The sequence below is a fragment of the Pteronotus mesoamericanus genome, unplaced genomic scaffold, assembly GCF_021234165.1.
Source record: "Pteronotus mesoamericanus isolate MK-2021 breed Mesoamerican mustached bat unplaced genomic scaffold, CSHL_Meso_final contig_25, whole genome shotgun sequence".
Lineage (NCBI taxonomy): Eukaryota > Metazoa > Chordata > Mammalia > Chiroptera > Mormoopidae > Pteronotus > Pteronotus mesoamericanus.
In genome coordinates this window covers 24,602,880-24,619,533 of record NW_026555105.1, presented here as the reverse complement: position 1 = coordinate 24,619,533, position 16,654 = coordinate 24,602,880, and the positions used below count along the sequence as shown (strand labels likewise).

Genomic DNA, 16,654 nt, shown 5'->3' with positions numbered 1-16,654 from the left:
AGACTAATTCTGTACCCTTGAAAGCAGCATTACGCAACATAATTAGGAAAGAAACAAGAAAAAGCATGAAAAGCTTCATACTATTAACCATTCTGCATCTAACCAACTGTGTGATATTGGGTAAGTAAACTCTTTGGACTATGGTATCCATTTTTATAAAATAATGACCTCTAGGATCCCTTCTAATTTTAACATCTAATTAGTGCAATTTAATATTTTTGAAAGGCATAAATTTTTCTAAGAAAAAAATCGCAAATTTGTGCAAACACAAAACATTTTAAACAAAATTAGCTTTTTTAAAAGACTAATTTTAACTATTCATTAATTGGAGAGTCACTGAGTCTTTAAAATAAAATTACACTGTTTGATCAACATAAATTAAGAAGCTTAAGCCCTGGCTGAGTAGTTCAGTTGGGTTAGTAAACTAACCTGATATGCCAAGGTTGCAGGTTCAATCCCTGGTTCGGGCACATATAAGAATCAACCAATGAATGCATAAATAAGTAGAACAATAAATCGATGTTTCTTTCTTTTCTCTCTCTGCCCCCCTCCCTCACTCCCTTCCAATGAAACTTAAAATGGTGGGTTATATGACAAATCAATCTTTCACTGCTTCTCCCTATGTTTAAGTCTGAGAACCATAGTTAAGATTCACTGATTTTTCAATACCAAAGTATTTGTCAATGAAGAAAAAATATTTTTGAGAGAAACAAAGCATTTCTCCTATATCTGAAGTAGCTATAGCTCTTAAAAAAAGATTTTATTTTAGTAGTTCACTCTTAAAAGTATATCAGAAAGCCATTTCTAATTATTCACCACTGTGCTAACAATATATTATAGCTAATGCTATGGAGGGAAGATAATTGAATACAGCGATGTTCCTTCTACAGCTTAAGCTTGACTGTGATTCTGAGCACTGAAAAACTCAGCTAGAAAATGAACTGAAAAGATAGGTCACAGAAGGCCAAGCTCTGTCCATAATACTTTCCTTAAAAGGTGATGAATAGGAAAAGACTACTCCAAACATTTATAACTTAAAGATTTAATCATCTTCCAAGAGCAGAAGGTAAATATTAAAGTTTTTTTCCTATAAAACTATGTTTCAACCAGAAACAGCTAACATGATTACAATGTGACTATTCATGCCCAATCTATGTAACATCCATACTCATTTAATCCACACAAATATTCTCTGATGCACATGCTGTTTTATCGCCCCACTTTAGATGGAAAAACTAAGGATTTATCCAAGTTTAGTGATTAGCTCAAAGTTATACAGCTCTTCAGATGCAGAACCCAGGCTCAAGATGGACCTGATTCTTAAGTTCCTGCTTTAAACCACTGTCTTTAAAGTTTAAGCTCCCCTTTGTAAATAATGTCACTATTCCCTCCTGATACTGGTTTCCTCAATCTAGAAGGGAGGCCTTGAAAGGAGTAAAGCTCTAATTTAAATAGCTCTCCAGCATCTAAGTACAGCAGAAAACTCTGAACCTTCACGCTACCCTCTAAAACAAAGTACCCTGAAATGCCAACCCAATCATAAATTTTAAGATGCTAATCTTTTGACCCATGCTTCATCTCCATTCCTAAATTACGCTGTAAAACATGGTTGGGAAGGAAGAGGATCATTCCTGAAGTTTAAACTCCAAGTTCCTTAGTTTGGCAATAATACTGTGCTTCGCGACTTTAAAATTATAAGCTTGGTTCCCAGAGGAAAACATTTCCTTTATTAGCAACTAACTGGCTATGAAAATTCCATTCTATGATGCTAAATATAACAAAATACTTTCTGACTTTTATAATAAACACATTCTCCAGATTATTTTGAAACTAATGATTGTCTGCTTATTTACAAGACAATTTTGCCACAGCAGTTAAGCAACTGTAACATTTTAAAGAATCTTTCAAATTTGTTTCAGTTCTTTTAATAAATTGACCTGATACTGTTTTCTGAATTCTTCCATAAAATAAGCAAATTTCCATTTCACAATTTATTTCCCTAAAAAGATATTCTTTTTTAGTTATTTCTAATTTTCTCAGGTTCTAACTAGAACATTGGCAAAGCTAAAATCATGAAAGTAGGTTTTTCAACCTATAAAATAAATCAGTATTTTTTTAAAACTCTACAATATACATTCACCAAAGGCAAATAAAGCATTTCACCATTCTTAAATCTCATGCATGATAAATCAGAAATACAGTGATGGGATGAGGGGCTTGTTCAGAACTAATGGACTATATCAGGCTTTTAACAGAATACAGTAGCTGCTGTGTTTCAGGAAGTAGCATGCACTTAGTGGACCTCACAACCCCCAAGCATTCTGTCATTGTGTAAGTGGTTTAAGTGCAGTTGTAAAAAATTAAGGCACCTTTAGCTGGACAGCTCCTCATGTCCTACCTAAAATATGGGATGAGAAAGTATTTAGGAATCATTTGGCACTTTTTCTTTTCTCTTTTCTTCTCTTCTCTCTCTCTCTCTCTCTCTCTCTCTCTCTCTCTTTTTTTAAAGAGATCTTTGTGGGGTTTGGGGAAGGGTTTGTTTTTGCTTTTTTACTTTATTGAATTTATTGGGGTGACACAGGCCATAACTTTTTCTCTGGGAGATGAGTCCAAGGAGTTTTGGATGGGGAGGATAAAAACTTTGTTTCACTTTGTAATCTAGTGGGGGTATTCTGTGTGTATGGTTTTGTTCTGTTTTTACCAGTAAATATGTCTAATTATTACGATTAATTAGCTTTTTAAAAATACAGCACATTAGCTCTCATACCTTCTTTTTTCTCCCTCTTCTCATAGAGTCCCATTAACAAGTCTGACCCTTAAACGGGGCTCTGTACACTTCAAACATCTGAATACTCACCAACAGGAAGGGGACAGAGTTCTTCCAGGCCCAACCAGGGTATTTAATAGGAAGATCAGAAATTGCTAGATCACTTGTCTTTGCAAGCAACTCCTAAACTTGCACAGAAGCCCTAAATTTTCTCCAAAATATATTCTAAAAATCAGTATGAAGAATTCTCCTTGGATGATCCACTGTCAAAATCAACAACAAAGAGTTGTTTAAAACCCAAAACATTCTTTCACCTAAAACATCCCCCCTGATATAATTGCTCTGTTTACACCCCTTCACCAAATCTTGGACTTCCCTCCTTCCTGATGTTTCCCTAATATTGCTTTCCTCCAGTTATCAAAACCTGCAAGCAACATAGGTGGGTGCTGTAGGCCTGGAATATGGCAACAGGGATTGATGGGAACAGCTGTTCCTCTCAGCTCCAGCCAAATGTAAATAAGGTGGGAACATGATGGCAGATCTTCCAACTATACAATATAAGCAAGAAATTCACACTGTTAGGAGAAATCTTGTTTTTAAAGCAACATGTGGACCAAAGAAAACATCTGCAGGTCACCAGTTACCAATCCCCCGGTTAATCAGATTCTTTCACTCTGGTCCAGGCTCCCTCAGTCCATTCTACATACCACTCCAGAACAATTTACCGACTACAGTGCTCCTAAACACTAACTCCAGGCTCGAAATAGTACCATGAAGTCCGAACCCTTATGCTGTCATTCAACATCCACAGTATCACAACCACGCTCCCTTCACCTTCCTCAACTCCCCTACACAAACCCTTCCCTTCAACGAAAAGAGTCTACCCCCCATCACTGACCCCCCCCACCCAGCTGCATCCCCGCCAAGATGGCCTCTTTTTTTACCTCCTCTACCCCATCAATGCCCACACTTGGAGGAGAAAACAAGCCCATTTATTTGGAGTATCCTTTCCAACACCTGCTGACTACGTGAGTCAAGAGATCGCTCTGCTTAATGCCAACGGATTTCACTTTCAAGAAGGGATTTAAATCTCCTACAAGACAAATCCCAAGGCCTTGTCTTGATGCACCCCGCCAAAAAATGTAGAGGGGTGCGGAAAGCCTAAGTCGGGCACAGAGGAGTCCAGTTGCCCGTCCGAGAAGACCCTGCGGGGTATCGACGTCTTCACACCTAGGAAGGCCTCGGGAGGTGGGGGACTGAAGGGTGACCCCTAACCAGCCCTGCGAGGCAAGCAGCGGTGCGCACCCCCGCGCGCTCCTTCCTGCGCCGCCGAGATACCACCCCCAATCGGACCCCAGAGCTTCGTCCCCCAGCACCCCGACTTGTTGACCCCTGACACGCGCTCCGCGGAGGTCCCGCAACCAAGGACCCTCGCGATGCCCAGGCCCGGGGCCGCGGTCGGCTGCCACAAAGGGTCAAAGAGCTAGACGATCCCATCGCGCGTGCCCCACGCGGACCTCCGGGAGGCGCCGCTGCCCTGTCTGCGCCCACCCGCAGGCCACCGCTACCTTGTCCTCGGGCGGTGCGTCCGGCTCGCGGACCGCCCTAAGCCTTAGCTCGTTCATGCTGGAGACTCGCGGGCGACGTCGCCGCGGACGAGCAGCGGAGCCGCCGAAGCAGGCAGCTCAGCGCGGGCGCGCACGGACTCCGCTCGGACGGCCCCGCCCAGCTTGAGCAGCGCACAGCCCCGCAGCAGCTCGCAGGCCCCAGCGCAGCCCCGCCGCCAGCCCTGAAACTTGGCCCCGCCCAGCGCCACCACCGCCCTTTCACCGGGGCGGAGCACCGTGGGCCTCCAGCTCCGGCCCGCTCGCTCCCCCTCTCGGCAGGGCCTGGGAGCGAGCGCGCACGCGCAAAGCCACCACGAGCGACCCACCAATGGCGCGAATCCGCCAGGGAGACGGGGCAGCGGGGGCGGGGCAGAGTAGGTAGGCTAGCGTCGGCCGCAAAGTGAGGGGGCGGGAAAAGGCGTGCGTTTCTGAAGGATAGCCAATGAAAGCTCCGACCATACCGCGGATGGCCCGCGCTGACACGCTAGGACTTTGTACCTGACACGGGCTAAGTACTTGTTGAGTGGATTGACATTTTCTCCTAAAGGAAATGAGTTCACCAAGTTCTCATAGCTAGAAAGTGCCCACTAAGAATTAGAACACATCTGTTTCTTACCGAAGACCACACTAACCTATGTTTCCCAAACATCGCCTTCGGCGGTTCTCATTCGCTGTCTCGTGATATAAAACATTTATGAAATGAGGTCCCTTCCCTTAAGCGTACTGTAATTTAACAAGGAAAGAAACTTGCACACACACACGAGTTGCAGTTTCGTATAAGCAATTTTATCTGAACTGTGGGTTTTGGGGAAAATGGAGAGAATTCTGAGAAGGGCATTATATCTTCTTGATTTCTATAAGAGTGTATTTCCAAGTTCCTGTAACAGTGTTTCACAGTGAGCGTAAAATAGGTGTAGAGAACACTGAACTCAGGGTATGCTTTGTTTCGTGTTAACAAAATTGCACAAATACTTGCGTTTTGTTTTGTTTTTTTTTTTTGAGATAGACCACTCTCTTCAGGCCAAAATTTATTTACAGAAAGCTTTGCTTTTGTGTTTTGTCTTTGTTTTAATGTTATTTGTAAAAGTAAATACCTTGCTGATGCTAATTTTAAAACTTTCAATCTGTTGAGGACTGGTCACCATTTCAACTGTTCAGTGGGCACTTCTTGATCTAAACACTAGACACCTGTTGGGTAAATTAAACAAGGTTTATTGTCTAAAGAACCTAGCTCTGGCTAGATAGATCCAGGTAACACAATTGGTTAGAGCAGCATCCTGATATGCCAAGGTTGTGGGTTCAATACCCAGTAGGGCACATAGAAGAATCAATCAATGAATGCACAAAGAGTAGAACAACAAATTGACTTTTCTCTCTCTCCTTTCTTCTCTCTCTAAAATCAATAAATGAAATTCTACCAATAATAACTTTTTGAAAAGGCCCTGGTCAAGTGGCTCAATTGGTTGGAGCATTGTCCACTTGTAGAGCACCAGAACTCTGCGACTTCAATTCCTGGTCAGCACACATACCTAGGTTGCAGGTATGATCCCCAGTTGGGGTGCATACTGGAGGCAACCAATCAATATCTGTCTCTTTCTCTCTCTCACCTCCTCCCTCCTTCCCTTCTTTTCTTTTTTACCACTATATATAGCTCGTTCATGCTGGAGACTCGATATATATATATCACTCTGTGTGTGTGTGTATATATATATGTGTGTGTGTATATATATATATATATATGTGTGTGTATATATATATTTTTTTAAATCCCAGGGTGAGGATTTAAAAAACAAAAACAAAAAGACCTAGAAGGACATGGACACAGAGAGCACCACAAAGTCATCCTCACTTTCAGGTACACAATTGTGCAAGGTCACATCTGAGTAAGCCTCACATCAGTCCTTTCATACCCAGCCTAAAACAAAGGAGATTGGAGAGCCAGTGCATGTAGATCAGAGTTTCAGAATGCACAATATGATTGCTATGCATGTATTGATTCATTGATTCTTGTATTTGTCCTGACCAGGAATCGAACCCATAACTTTGGCATATGGGATGACACTCTAACCAACCAGTCAGGGCCAGAGCAAAGACTTCTTTTGATAACTTTCCCTTGCATTTATAGAGGGCTTCCAAAGTGCTATAAAACATCACCCCTGCCTCCCTTTGCAACCTCACTTTGCACTACTCTGCTCATTATTTGGTGTGTTCCAGATACATCAGTCTGAGTTCTATTATATGTAAGTTACATCTCAGTAAAACAGGGAAACACCTTCCCCTGAAAAAACTTTGAATTCTAAAACTAACTACTATCTCAACACCTTTTAAGCATCTTGTCCTTCTTAATCATGCCATTCTTTTCAGCCCAGAATACTCTTTCTTTCGCTCTCCAAACCGGCATCTCCAGTAAAATGCTACTTCCTTGGAGAGGTCTTCTTGACTATAGGTCATAGCCATTCATATGTCCCCATTTCAACTACATGGAAGTTTAACTGCCATTTTAAATGCCTTTAAATCCATTACACTTTGGCTTGCCATTAAACCTAAATGTTATTAAGTAAGTAAAAAGTACAAAAACAGCAGTGGAGTACACATTTGTTATTAGTGAAGCAAATGTTCCTTACTGGAGCAATGAACACATTCCACATTTTGCAAAGGAACAGAGATTCTGTAAGTTCTAAAAAAGGAAAATACAAGTAGATGAAGCAATTATGTTTGATATTAAGATGTATGCAAAAGGATAACTGACCATACATAAAGCTAGAAAGTGTTATTATCAAAATTTACAAATGGGAAACCATCAACAAAATGAAAAGGTAACATAATAAATGGGAGAAAAGAATACAAATCATGTACCTGATAAAGGACTACTATCCAACATATATATTGTGTAAAGCAGCGGTTCCCAACCTTTTTGGAACCAGGACAGGTTTTTTCTGGAGTGGGGGCGGGGGGTGGGCAGGGGTCTGGAGGCAGAGCTAAGGCGGAGCTTCACTTGTACACCCCTTGCTGTGGACCGAGCGGGGAAGGGCGGAGCTTCACTTGTTCACCCCTTGCTGTGGACCGAGCGGGGAAGGGGGCGGAGACAGGAGGCGGAGGTCAGACGAGCTTCCCTCGCCCTCGGTTACTAACGTGCCAGGACCGGTACCGGTCTGTGGCCCATGGGTTGGGGAACCCTGGTGTAGAGAACTCATACGATTCAATAGCCGAAAAAAAAAAAAATCCAATTAAAAACGGACATAAGGTCAGAATAGACATTTTCCAAAGGAATACAGTTGGCTAATAGGCACACGAACGGATGCTAAACGTCATTATTCAGCAACGAAATACAAATCAAAGCCTTAATGCGACCTCACACCTGTTAGAATGGCTATTATAAAAAAGACAAGTAATGAGTGTCGATGAGGGCATGGAGAAAAGGGAACCCTTGTGCACTGCTGGTGAGAATGTAAATTGGTGCAGCCACTATGAGAAACAATAAGGAATTTCCTGAAAAAAATTAAAAGTAGAACTACCAAATGATTCAGCAATTCTACTTCCGGGTATTTACCCAAAGAAAACAAAAACATTAATTCAAAATGATATATGTACCCCTCTTTTCACTGCAGCATTATTTACAACAGCTAAGATAAAGAAACACACTGAATGTCCATTAATGGATGACTGGATAAAGAAGATACAGTATATATGTACAGTGTAATAGTAGTCAGCCATAAAAATGAGTGACAGCCCTGGCTGGGGTCACTCAGTGGATTGAGTGCCGGCCTGAGAACCGAAAGGTCGCCAGTTTGATTTCCAATCAGGGCACATGCCCGGGTTGCGGGCCAGGTTCCCCGTTGGGAACATGCAACAGGCAACCGATCCATGTATCTCTTGCATACCAATGTTTCTCTCTTCCCTCTCTTTCTCCCTCCCGTCTCCTCTCTCTAAAAATAAATAAAATCTTTAAAATAAATAAAAAGAGTTGTCACCTTTTTCCAGGCTCTTTGTAGCCTGAAGAGAACTGCTTTAAGTGTGCACTTTATTTTTGCTGTTGTGGAAGTGACACGTTCCTAAAAGTCAAAAGATAAAAAGGTGTACATTTATAAAACAAAATTAGCTTCCATGTTGTCACCTTTTTTGTGACAACATGGATGGACCTCAGGGGTGTTATGCTAAGTGAATAAGTCAGACACAGAAAGACAAACACTGTATGATCTCTCTTATATGTGGGACCAAACACACAAAAAAATCAAGGTCATGGATTCGAGAGAACCGATTTATAGTTGCCAGAGGCAATGGGGAAGAGAGTTAAGGGTGGAAATTGGTGTGTATTGTTCTTTGTTTTTTATGTTTTTAATTTAAATAAATTGAATTTTTTAACATAAAAAACAATTATAAATGGGTGACAGAGCCTTGAAACAATAGACACACAATAGAGTACCACTGAGAATGCTGCATTATCAGAATCCTTGACAAGAGAAAATGAAATGACACAGAAAAACAGTATCAGCAACTGAGTGGAAAATTAAGTGTAGAGAAATACTAGGAATGCCTTCATTAGTTAATTTTGTTTTCATGTATATATTTTTAAATATAGACTGTCTCTATTCTTACTTTTTTTTTTATCCTCACCCAAGGACATGCTTATTGATTTTAGAGAGAGGGGAAGGGAGGGAGAAAGAGGGAAACATTGATGTGAGAGGGCAACATGGTTACTTTTCATATGCCCTGTAACTAGACACCAAACCTGCAACCCAGGCATGTGCCCTAACCAGGGAATCAAGCTGGTGACCTTTTGGTTTATGGGACGACACGTCAACCAACTAAGCCACACCAACCAGGGCTTTATTCCTATTTTTATATTTGTGTATATTCATATTTATTATGTCTATATTAATGTATGAGCAGGAGTAATATATGATACAAATATTTTTAAAAGTTTGGCGTTTTTTTCTTTCATGTGCTACATAAAATGAGAGCACATCTCACAGTTGATGGTATTCCTCTTAAATTCAGTGCAATAGATGTATCTAATAGAAATGCCAGAGGAAGAGACTAGAGTAGGAAAAAGGCAGTATTTGAAGCTGTAATGGTTGAGAATATTCTAGACTTGCTGAAATGCATGAATCTCCTGATTCAGGAACACAAAATTTCCTGAACATGATAAATAAAGCTAAATCCATACCTGGATACATAAAAAAAAAAAACCCTAAAGAATTCTACAGTCCAAGATAGGATACCAAATGCAACTAAATGGAAATGCCGTAATGAATGCAAAAGAGAAATAGCAAAGCCAGAAGAAAAATAAACAATGGGAAAATGGTTAATATATAAAGTGCTCCTTTTAATCAATAAAAATGTTTAATGGAAAAATATAAACACTCAATGGTCAAGAAGTATGTGAAAAATGTCCAACCTATAACATTTTTTAATTATGCAAATTGAAATTTTCACACAAAATGAGCACTGATTTAATATTGAGATTGCTAATATCTATTGTTAAAAAAAATCAGAAGAAATGGATACGCTCATAGTCTTAGCTGGAATGTAAATTGCAGTCTTTAACAGCTCCATTGAGTAACGTTAATCAAATATTTAATGATATGCTCTTCCACCCAGCAATGCTAGTTCAAGGAGTTGATCTGACAAGAATCACCTAAGTGCCCAAAGGTGTTTGTAATCACAAGAAATTGGTAAATTAGATTACAAATGCAAGATACGGGCTACCTCATTGCTTTGATTTGTTGGGCTCCACAGATGTGTCGGCTTTTACAAAAAGAAGGCAAGACCCCCCACAAGCAAAAAGGTGACAACTCTCTTTTTATCTTTGTGCCTTTATTGCGTGGTCTGGAAGGAACCTCATTATCTTCGAGGTATGCCTGTGTTACGCCTTTTTAAAATTACGAAAAAAGGCACCTATGTAGAAAACGTGTACATGGCATAAAGCTAAATATATTTTATTAAGTACATTGCCTAAGTGTTAGCGGTATGAATCCATTTTTTTTTTCTAAAACGTGTATTTGCATGGAGAAAAAAGCTTAGAAACCTGTATAAACAAGATTGGCAGGAGCTTGGCGTGTGTGTAGGGGGTGTGTTAAGATGATGGTGGAAGCTAATTTTGTTTTATAAATGTACACCTCTTTATCTTTTGATTTTTAGGAACGTGTCACTTCCACAACAGCAAAAATAAAGTGCACACTTAAAGCAGTTCTCTTCAGGCTACAAGGCGGCTTTCCCTCCAAATAGTCTAGATTTGTGCTTTATTTTCACTCTCGGGGCTGGCAACTTTCTATTCCCGAAGCGGAAGACTGAGGAGGTACCGCAAACGTGGAGCTCGTTGACCCCAGGCCTGCAGCTCACTACTGCCCGGACTTGTCCGGCGTTCAGACTGCGGGATGTGACGAAAAGTGTGACAGTTCTGCCAGAAGCCGTTCCGCCCGCCCCCGAAGGCTCAGCGTTCCTACCTCTCTCTCGGCCCTCATAACCCAATGGATGTTCGCGGGGGGCGGGCCTAGCGCGGATAAAGCACAGGATTGGCCCTGGCACTCCGCCCAGGTATGGGCGGGGCAGCGTGGTGACGTCTTGTTACGGAGCGTAGGGACCGAGAGCTCGGGCTCGCAGTTGCTTCGCTGTTACTTGGTTCCCGGTCGAACGCCGTGGTGGTCTTCCTGTATCTCAGGCGCTGCCTGCTCGCTCTCATTCTGTGAAGCGCAAGGGTATACCTCCTTCTTCCCGTCGTCTCTAGCTGCGTCATTGCCATTCCGCCACCATGTTCGAAGCGCGCCTGATCCAGGGCTCCATCCTGAAAAAGGTGCTCGAGGCGCTTAAGGATCTCATCAATGAGGCCTGCTGGGACATCAGCTCGAGCGGCGTGAACCTGCAGAGCATGGATTCGTCCCACGTGTCTTTGGTGCAGCTCACGCTGCGCTCGGAGGGCTTCGACACGTACCGCTGCGACCGCAACCTGGCCATGGGTGTGAACCTCACCAGGTAAGCCCGGGGGCGGTGGGCAACCAGGCCCTGGTCCCCTCACTCCCAATCCCGGCTCTTGGCGGGAGTTCCTCCGAGCCGGGCCCTCATTGGCTAGTGTGGGCCACCGCGCCTTCTCATTGGCCTGCTATGCAGGGGGCGGGACTCAGCGGAGCGCGCGCTTCCAAAAGCCCGCGCTAGTGGCGGCGCGAACCGACTCTTTCCGCGCCAAAGTGACAAAGCGGGTGGTGGCGGGAAAATGACAGGCTTCGCCGGGCTACTAGGAAAACACACAGAGCTCTGTTGATCATTAGGTGCCGGCAGCCTTGGATGAGAAACCTTGGTCATGGATGCCTTTACCCGCTTTATGGTGTTCCCCACTTTTGTTTCCTTTTTATTACGAAGTTGCAGTGAGCACCTTTTTGGACTTGAGGGAATATTTATCCAGGGCAGTAGCTTTCAACTTTTTGACCACTATCTAATAGATAAACATGTTTAAATTTTAAAAAGCTTATGGGAAATAGTTTCCCATGGTACATGCCTTGTCTTTTAATAGGTATAACAGATCGTTTTTAATAGTCATCGCGGTCCAATAATTTACTCGGTCAGTAAAAAGATTTGCAATTCAGAAAATACTGCTTTTTGTTGTCCTGATAGCTAAGGTTGGAGATTCGAGCTCCAGTCAAGGCACATACAAGGAACAACCAATGAATGCATAACTAAGTGGAACAACAAATTGATCTCTCAAATCAATTTCAAAACCTTAAAGAAGATACTGCTCTTTTATTTATCTTCAGAAGTGGAATTGCTGGTGGAGTGAGCATTTTTGTTTAAGTACTTAATGCCAGATTACATGCCAGAATGGCCGGACCACTTTACACATCCCCCCTGTAGCAGGTTTATCTAACTTGACAATTCATCAGACAGCCTAATGGTTAAAAATGGTAATTCCTTGTTTTAATTGCTTAGAAATCTAACAGTCTTCAGAAGATAGTGTCATTTTTAAACCCCGTGTCTTCTTTTCTAGCATGTCCAAAATACTAAAATGTGCTGGCAACGAAGACATCATTACCCTAAGGGCTGAAGATAATGCGGACACATTGGCACTAGTATTCGAAGCCCCAAGTAGGTTATACTCTTCTACTGAGTTGTGCTGAAGAAAATTAAAATGCAGCGTCAATAATGTTTGTGATGCTGATAAAATTCACTTCATTGTTATAAGTTAACATGCTTTTATTCAATAACATTTGCTTTCTTTTGATAGATCAAGAAAAGGTTTCAGACTATGAAATGAAGTTAATGGATTTAGATGTTGAGCAACTTGGAATTCCAGTGAGTATCAGTTTCTGATTGAGTTTACTGTACTTGATAGTTACCTATGATATGTTAAACTGCAGTACTCTAAAAATTGGATCTTTCATTGGTTGACTTTATTGTTGTCAAGTACATATTTACATTTCCATATACCTCCATGCATCTTTTTCTTATCTTTAGAATGCTTGCTTTTTTATTGTAGATTTTAGAGCAATGGTGGCAGAAATTTATTCGATTAAGTTTATCAGCATTAAAGGAGAGAAGTAATGTTGGCATGTTTAAAATGCCTGCTATCATATTCTTTTCTTTCGGAAAGCAGGTGAGCCTGCTTGCCCATCAGAGTTCTATACCATACTCAAATGTACTCTTGATTTAGCCCTGGAGGGTGATTTTGGGGACACTTTAGTTCCCTGGATTATACTGTTCAAGGTTTAAATTTGCTTTCTTAGTGTGATTATTCTTATAACATACTTGTTTTAGATCTCCATTTATTTTTTTGAATGGTTGGGGTGTAAGTCACACAATAGGATATTTCAACATAATCAGAAATCTTAAAATTCTGAGTTCTCATTTAGATGCTGATTTTTCAGAAAGTGAGGGTACCTGCCAAATCTTCAATTTTCAGCAACTAATATTTAAGTGTTTTGTTTTGTTTTATAGGAACAAGAGTATAGCTGTGTGGTAAAGATGCCTTCTGGTGAATTTGCACGTATATGCCGAGATCTCAGTCATATCGGAGACGCTGTTGTAATTTCCTGTGCAAAAGATGGAGTGAAATTTTCTGCAAGTGGGGAACTTGGAAATGGAAATATTAAGTTGTCACAAACAAGTAACGTTGATAAAGAAGAGGAAGCTGTAAGTAGTTTTAAAGTAAACAAACTACTTTGAAGAGAATTTTAACACTGCTTAATATTAGGTTATGTCTGTTTGGGCTGTTATAACAAAGTATCATAAACTGGTGGCTTATAAGCAATGGAAATTTATTTCTTTTATAAGGGCATAATCCTATTCATGAAGGCCCCACCTCTGAATACCAGCACATTGGGGATTCAGTTTTAACATGAATGGGAAGAACAACACAAAACATTCAGTCTGTAGCAAGATAATTACTAAACATTGCAGAAAACTCTAAGGAAAAATTAGACAAAATTGCATTACTATAATTTGTGGGCAGGGAAGGCAAGTTTGGTGGTTTCTTTATAAATCACAGAACAGTATGTTTGTGTATCACACCCACACATACTTTTAGGATTGGATTGGGAAGCTAGGTGTCTAACCTTTAGCTTTCTAGAGATGTTTACTCCGCTTTTATCAAATAACTGAGCAAAGGACACCTCAACAGAAGGATCTAGTTAGGGGTAAAAATCTAGCTGTTAGGAGCTCTAGTTAATCCACATTTACCCAAAAACTAACACTAATTCCAAAATATCCTTAAATTAAGGTTTTTCCTGTAATCAAGCAGTTGTATGTTTTGCTTTGTTTTGTTTAGATTCTTAGAATATTTTAAAACTAATATTTGGTAATTGCACTAAAATAAGACTTCCTAGCCAGTGAACATCAGTTGACTCTCTAAAACAAGAACAATTAAAAAGCCTAACCTCACAGGATTGTTAGGATTAAATATAGTAATAGTCAATGTGCTTAATACAGTATCTGGCATACTGTAAGTTTATAGTAATTGGATATTTTCTTGTCCCTTGCTTGAGTAGTCAACCCACAGTTTAAATGAAAATAAACTCAATTTTTTTTCATTTTGAATGCCCAACAGTAAAGCTAACAATACTTAAGAAAATTTTGATTTTCATTACTAATTTATTTCACATTTATTCTATGTAAAATACTGTCACACTAAATGAACATATTGTGTACACAGGCAAGATAAGCTCATAACCATAATTCTAATGCACAGTATGGTAATGTACTTTCACATATTCTCTCTGCAATGTGAATTTAATATCTGTTATGGATTCTTCAATATTAGCTGGAATATTCTGTAGATGTTTCAAATAAAGACTTTATTTTTCTATTTTTTAAGGGAGGAAGAAAGAGAGGGAGAGAAACATTGATGTGTGATAGATACATCAATTGGTTGCCTCTTGTGCGTCCCTAGCTGGGCACTTGGCATGTGCCCTGACTGGGAATTGAACTGGTGACCTTTCTGTCACAGGCTGGCACTCAACCCACTGAGCTACACCAGCCAGGGCCAAATACAGACTTCTTAAAAATTATATTAACAACAAAAGCCTAGGGGCTAATTCCAGCTTTTATCTGTCTCCTAAATTACACTTCACTTTCTATCCAGCTTCAATTTTTAAAAAAATCACTGACAGTTGTGTGTGTGTGTGTGTGTAATCTCTATGTATGTATATGTGTTTATACAGATAGATTTTAGAGAGCGGGGGAGGAGGGAAGAGAGAGACATTGATTTGTTGTTCCACTTACTTATTCATTCATTGGTTGATGCTTGAATGTGCCCTGATCTGGGATCAAACTTGCAACTTTGGCATATTGGGGCAACACTCTTAACTAAGAGTACTACCTAGTGAGGGGCATCCATAAATATTTCAGTATTGCTCGAAGTATAAAGTTTACCATATCCAAGAAAATTATGCAGTATTAAAGAATTTCTCAGTGTTCCTGCTTCCTTGGTCACGTCAGGACCGTTTGAATCAAAATTTTAAGAAGTTTCATACATTGCACTGCAGTTGGTTGATATAACCCTTAAATTTCTGTCAATCAATTGGTTCTCTTCAGTTTGTTTTTGCCTCTCCATTACCGTTTCACATTTTGAAGAAACTAGGTCATTAGTCATTACCCAAAGTCTAGATTTTGCCAGTTGCGTCCCTTATGTCAGTTTGTTCCTCTACCCTGTATTTCCTATAAACTAGTGGCTCTTGAGGCTTGATGCTATTCAGGTTTTTTGTTTTGGGGGTGGGAGAGCAAGAATACATAATACATGGTGATGTGTACCCCTAGTAGGAGTCATGAGGTATCTGAATACCATTCTGTGATTTTAGCACCCATAATAGTAATGTCTAGATTAAGTCATTAGATTTTGCATAGTCATAATATATTATATAGTTCGTTATTCATTTATTAGTTGGTTTACTTACTAGAAATGTTTTCATAAAGAGAAGCTCTTATCACATAATTTGGTTACCTGGGATTTGGTTCATATATGGAAAGGCAGGCTGAATACTTGATTCTTTTGCTTATTAACCTGTTTTCAAAATTAGTTTTGTAGCACCCTCCAAAGTAATCAATAAAGGTTTTTTTTTTTAATGCATATTATAAACTAACAGGTTGTAACTTGATGTTTTTCAATATTAGGGATCTTTTGTTTTCTCCCTTAGGTTACCATAGAGATGAATGAGCCAGTTCAGCTAACTTTTGCACTGAGGTATCTGAACTTCTTTACAAAAGCTACTCCACTCTCTCCGACAGTAACACTCAGTATGTCTGCAGATGTACCCCTTGGTAAGATAATTAATTTATTGAATCTTGTTTTTTAGGTAGTGCATGTCATACATCTCAGTAATTAACTGTGTTCCTGTTTTCTTTCAGTTGTAGAGTATAAAATTGCTGATATGGGACATTTAAAGTACTATCTGGCTCCCAAGATCGAGGATGAAGAAGGATCTTAGGCATTTCCAATGTCCAAGGAAAAAAAAACTAAGCTCTTTGAGAACTGCTTCTGAGATTCCAACATGTCCTTAAAAGTCTCTTCTGTTACCAAATTTTTATACCTGAGTACATATGTAGATAATGTTCTCTGTAAATAACCTATTTTTTTCTCTCATTCTCTACAATTTAAAAGATAGCCTCAATTCAAATCTGGTCTTATTAACCTAGAACTACTTCTGCCTTATCTAGAAATACTCTTTAGGATTTTTATAACAAAGGGTTTTAACTATTAGTGCAGTTTTAAGAATTGTTTTCAATCTAAATAAAAGTTACTTGAATTTCAAACATCACAGGACAGTGCCTTCATTTTTGAACCAAGACAGTTGAAAGT

The 16,654-nt window shown here is 40.1% G+C and overlaps 2 protein-coding genes across 3 annotated transcripts in view; one reads left to right on the top strand and one right to left on the bottom strand.

The window, feature by feature from the left end:
• The window catches only part of CDS2 (CDP-diacylglycerol synthase 2), a 50,076-nt gene extending 45,526 nt beyond the window's left edge, over positions 1-4,550 (bottom strand). The window contains exon 1 of one of the 2 annotated variants that reach the window (XM_054574010.1): positions 4,330-4,550. In XM_054574010.1, coding sequence (XP_054429985.1) covers positions 4,330-4,392 — 63 coding nt within the window. In that variant the 5' untranslated portion in view covers positions 4,393-4,550. The remainder of the gene's footprint in view (positions 1-4,329) is intronic. The other variant, XM_054574011.1, reaches the window with a different exon arrangement.
• A 6,396-nt stretch (positions 4,551-10,946) lies between these two features.
• On the top strand, positions 10,947-16,613 carry PCNA (proliferating cell nuclear antigen). Its single transcript, XM_054574008.1, has 6 exons — positions 10,947-11,346; positions 12,353-12,450; positions 12,590-12,657; positions 13,300-13,494; positions 15,993-16,116; positions 16,204-16,613. Exons 1-6 carry the CDS (start codon positions 11,126-11,128, stop codon positions 16,281-16,283), a joined length of 786 nt encoding a protein of 261 aa, XP_054429983.1. The 5' UTR covers positions 10,947-11,125; the 3' UTR covers positions 16,284-16,613.
• Positions 16,614-16,654: the final 41 nt, after the last annotated feature.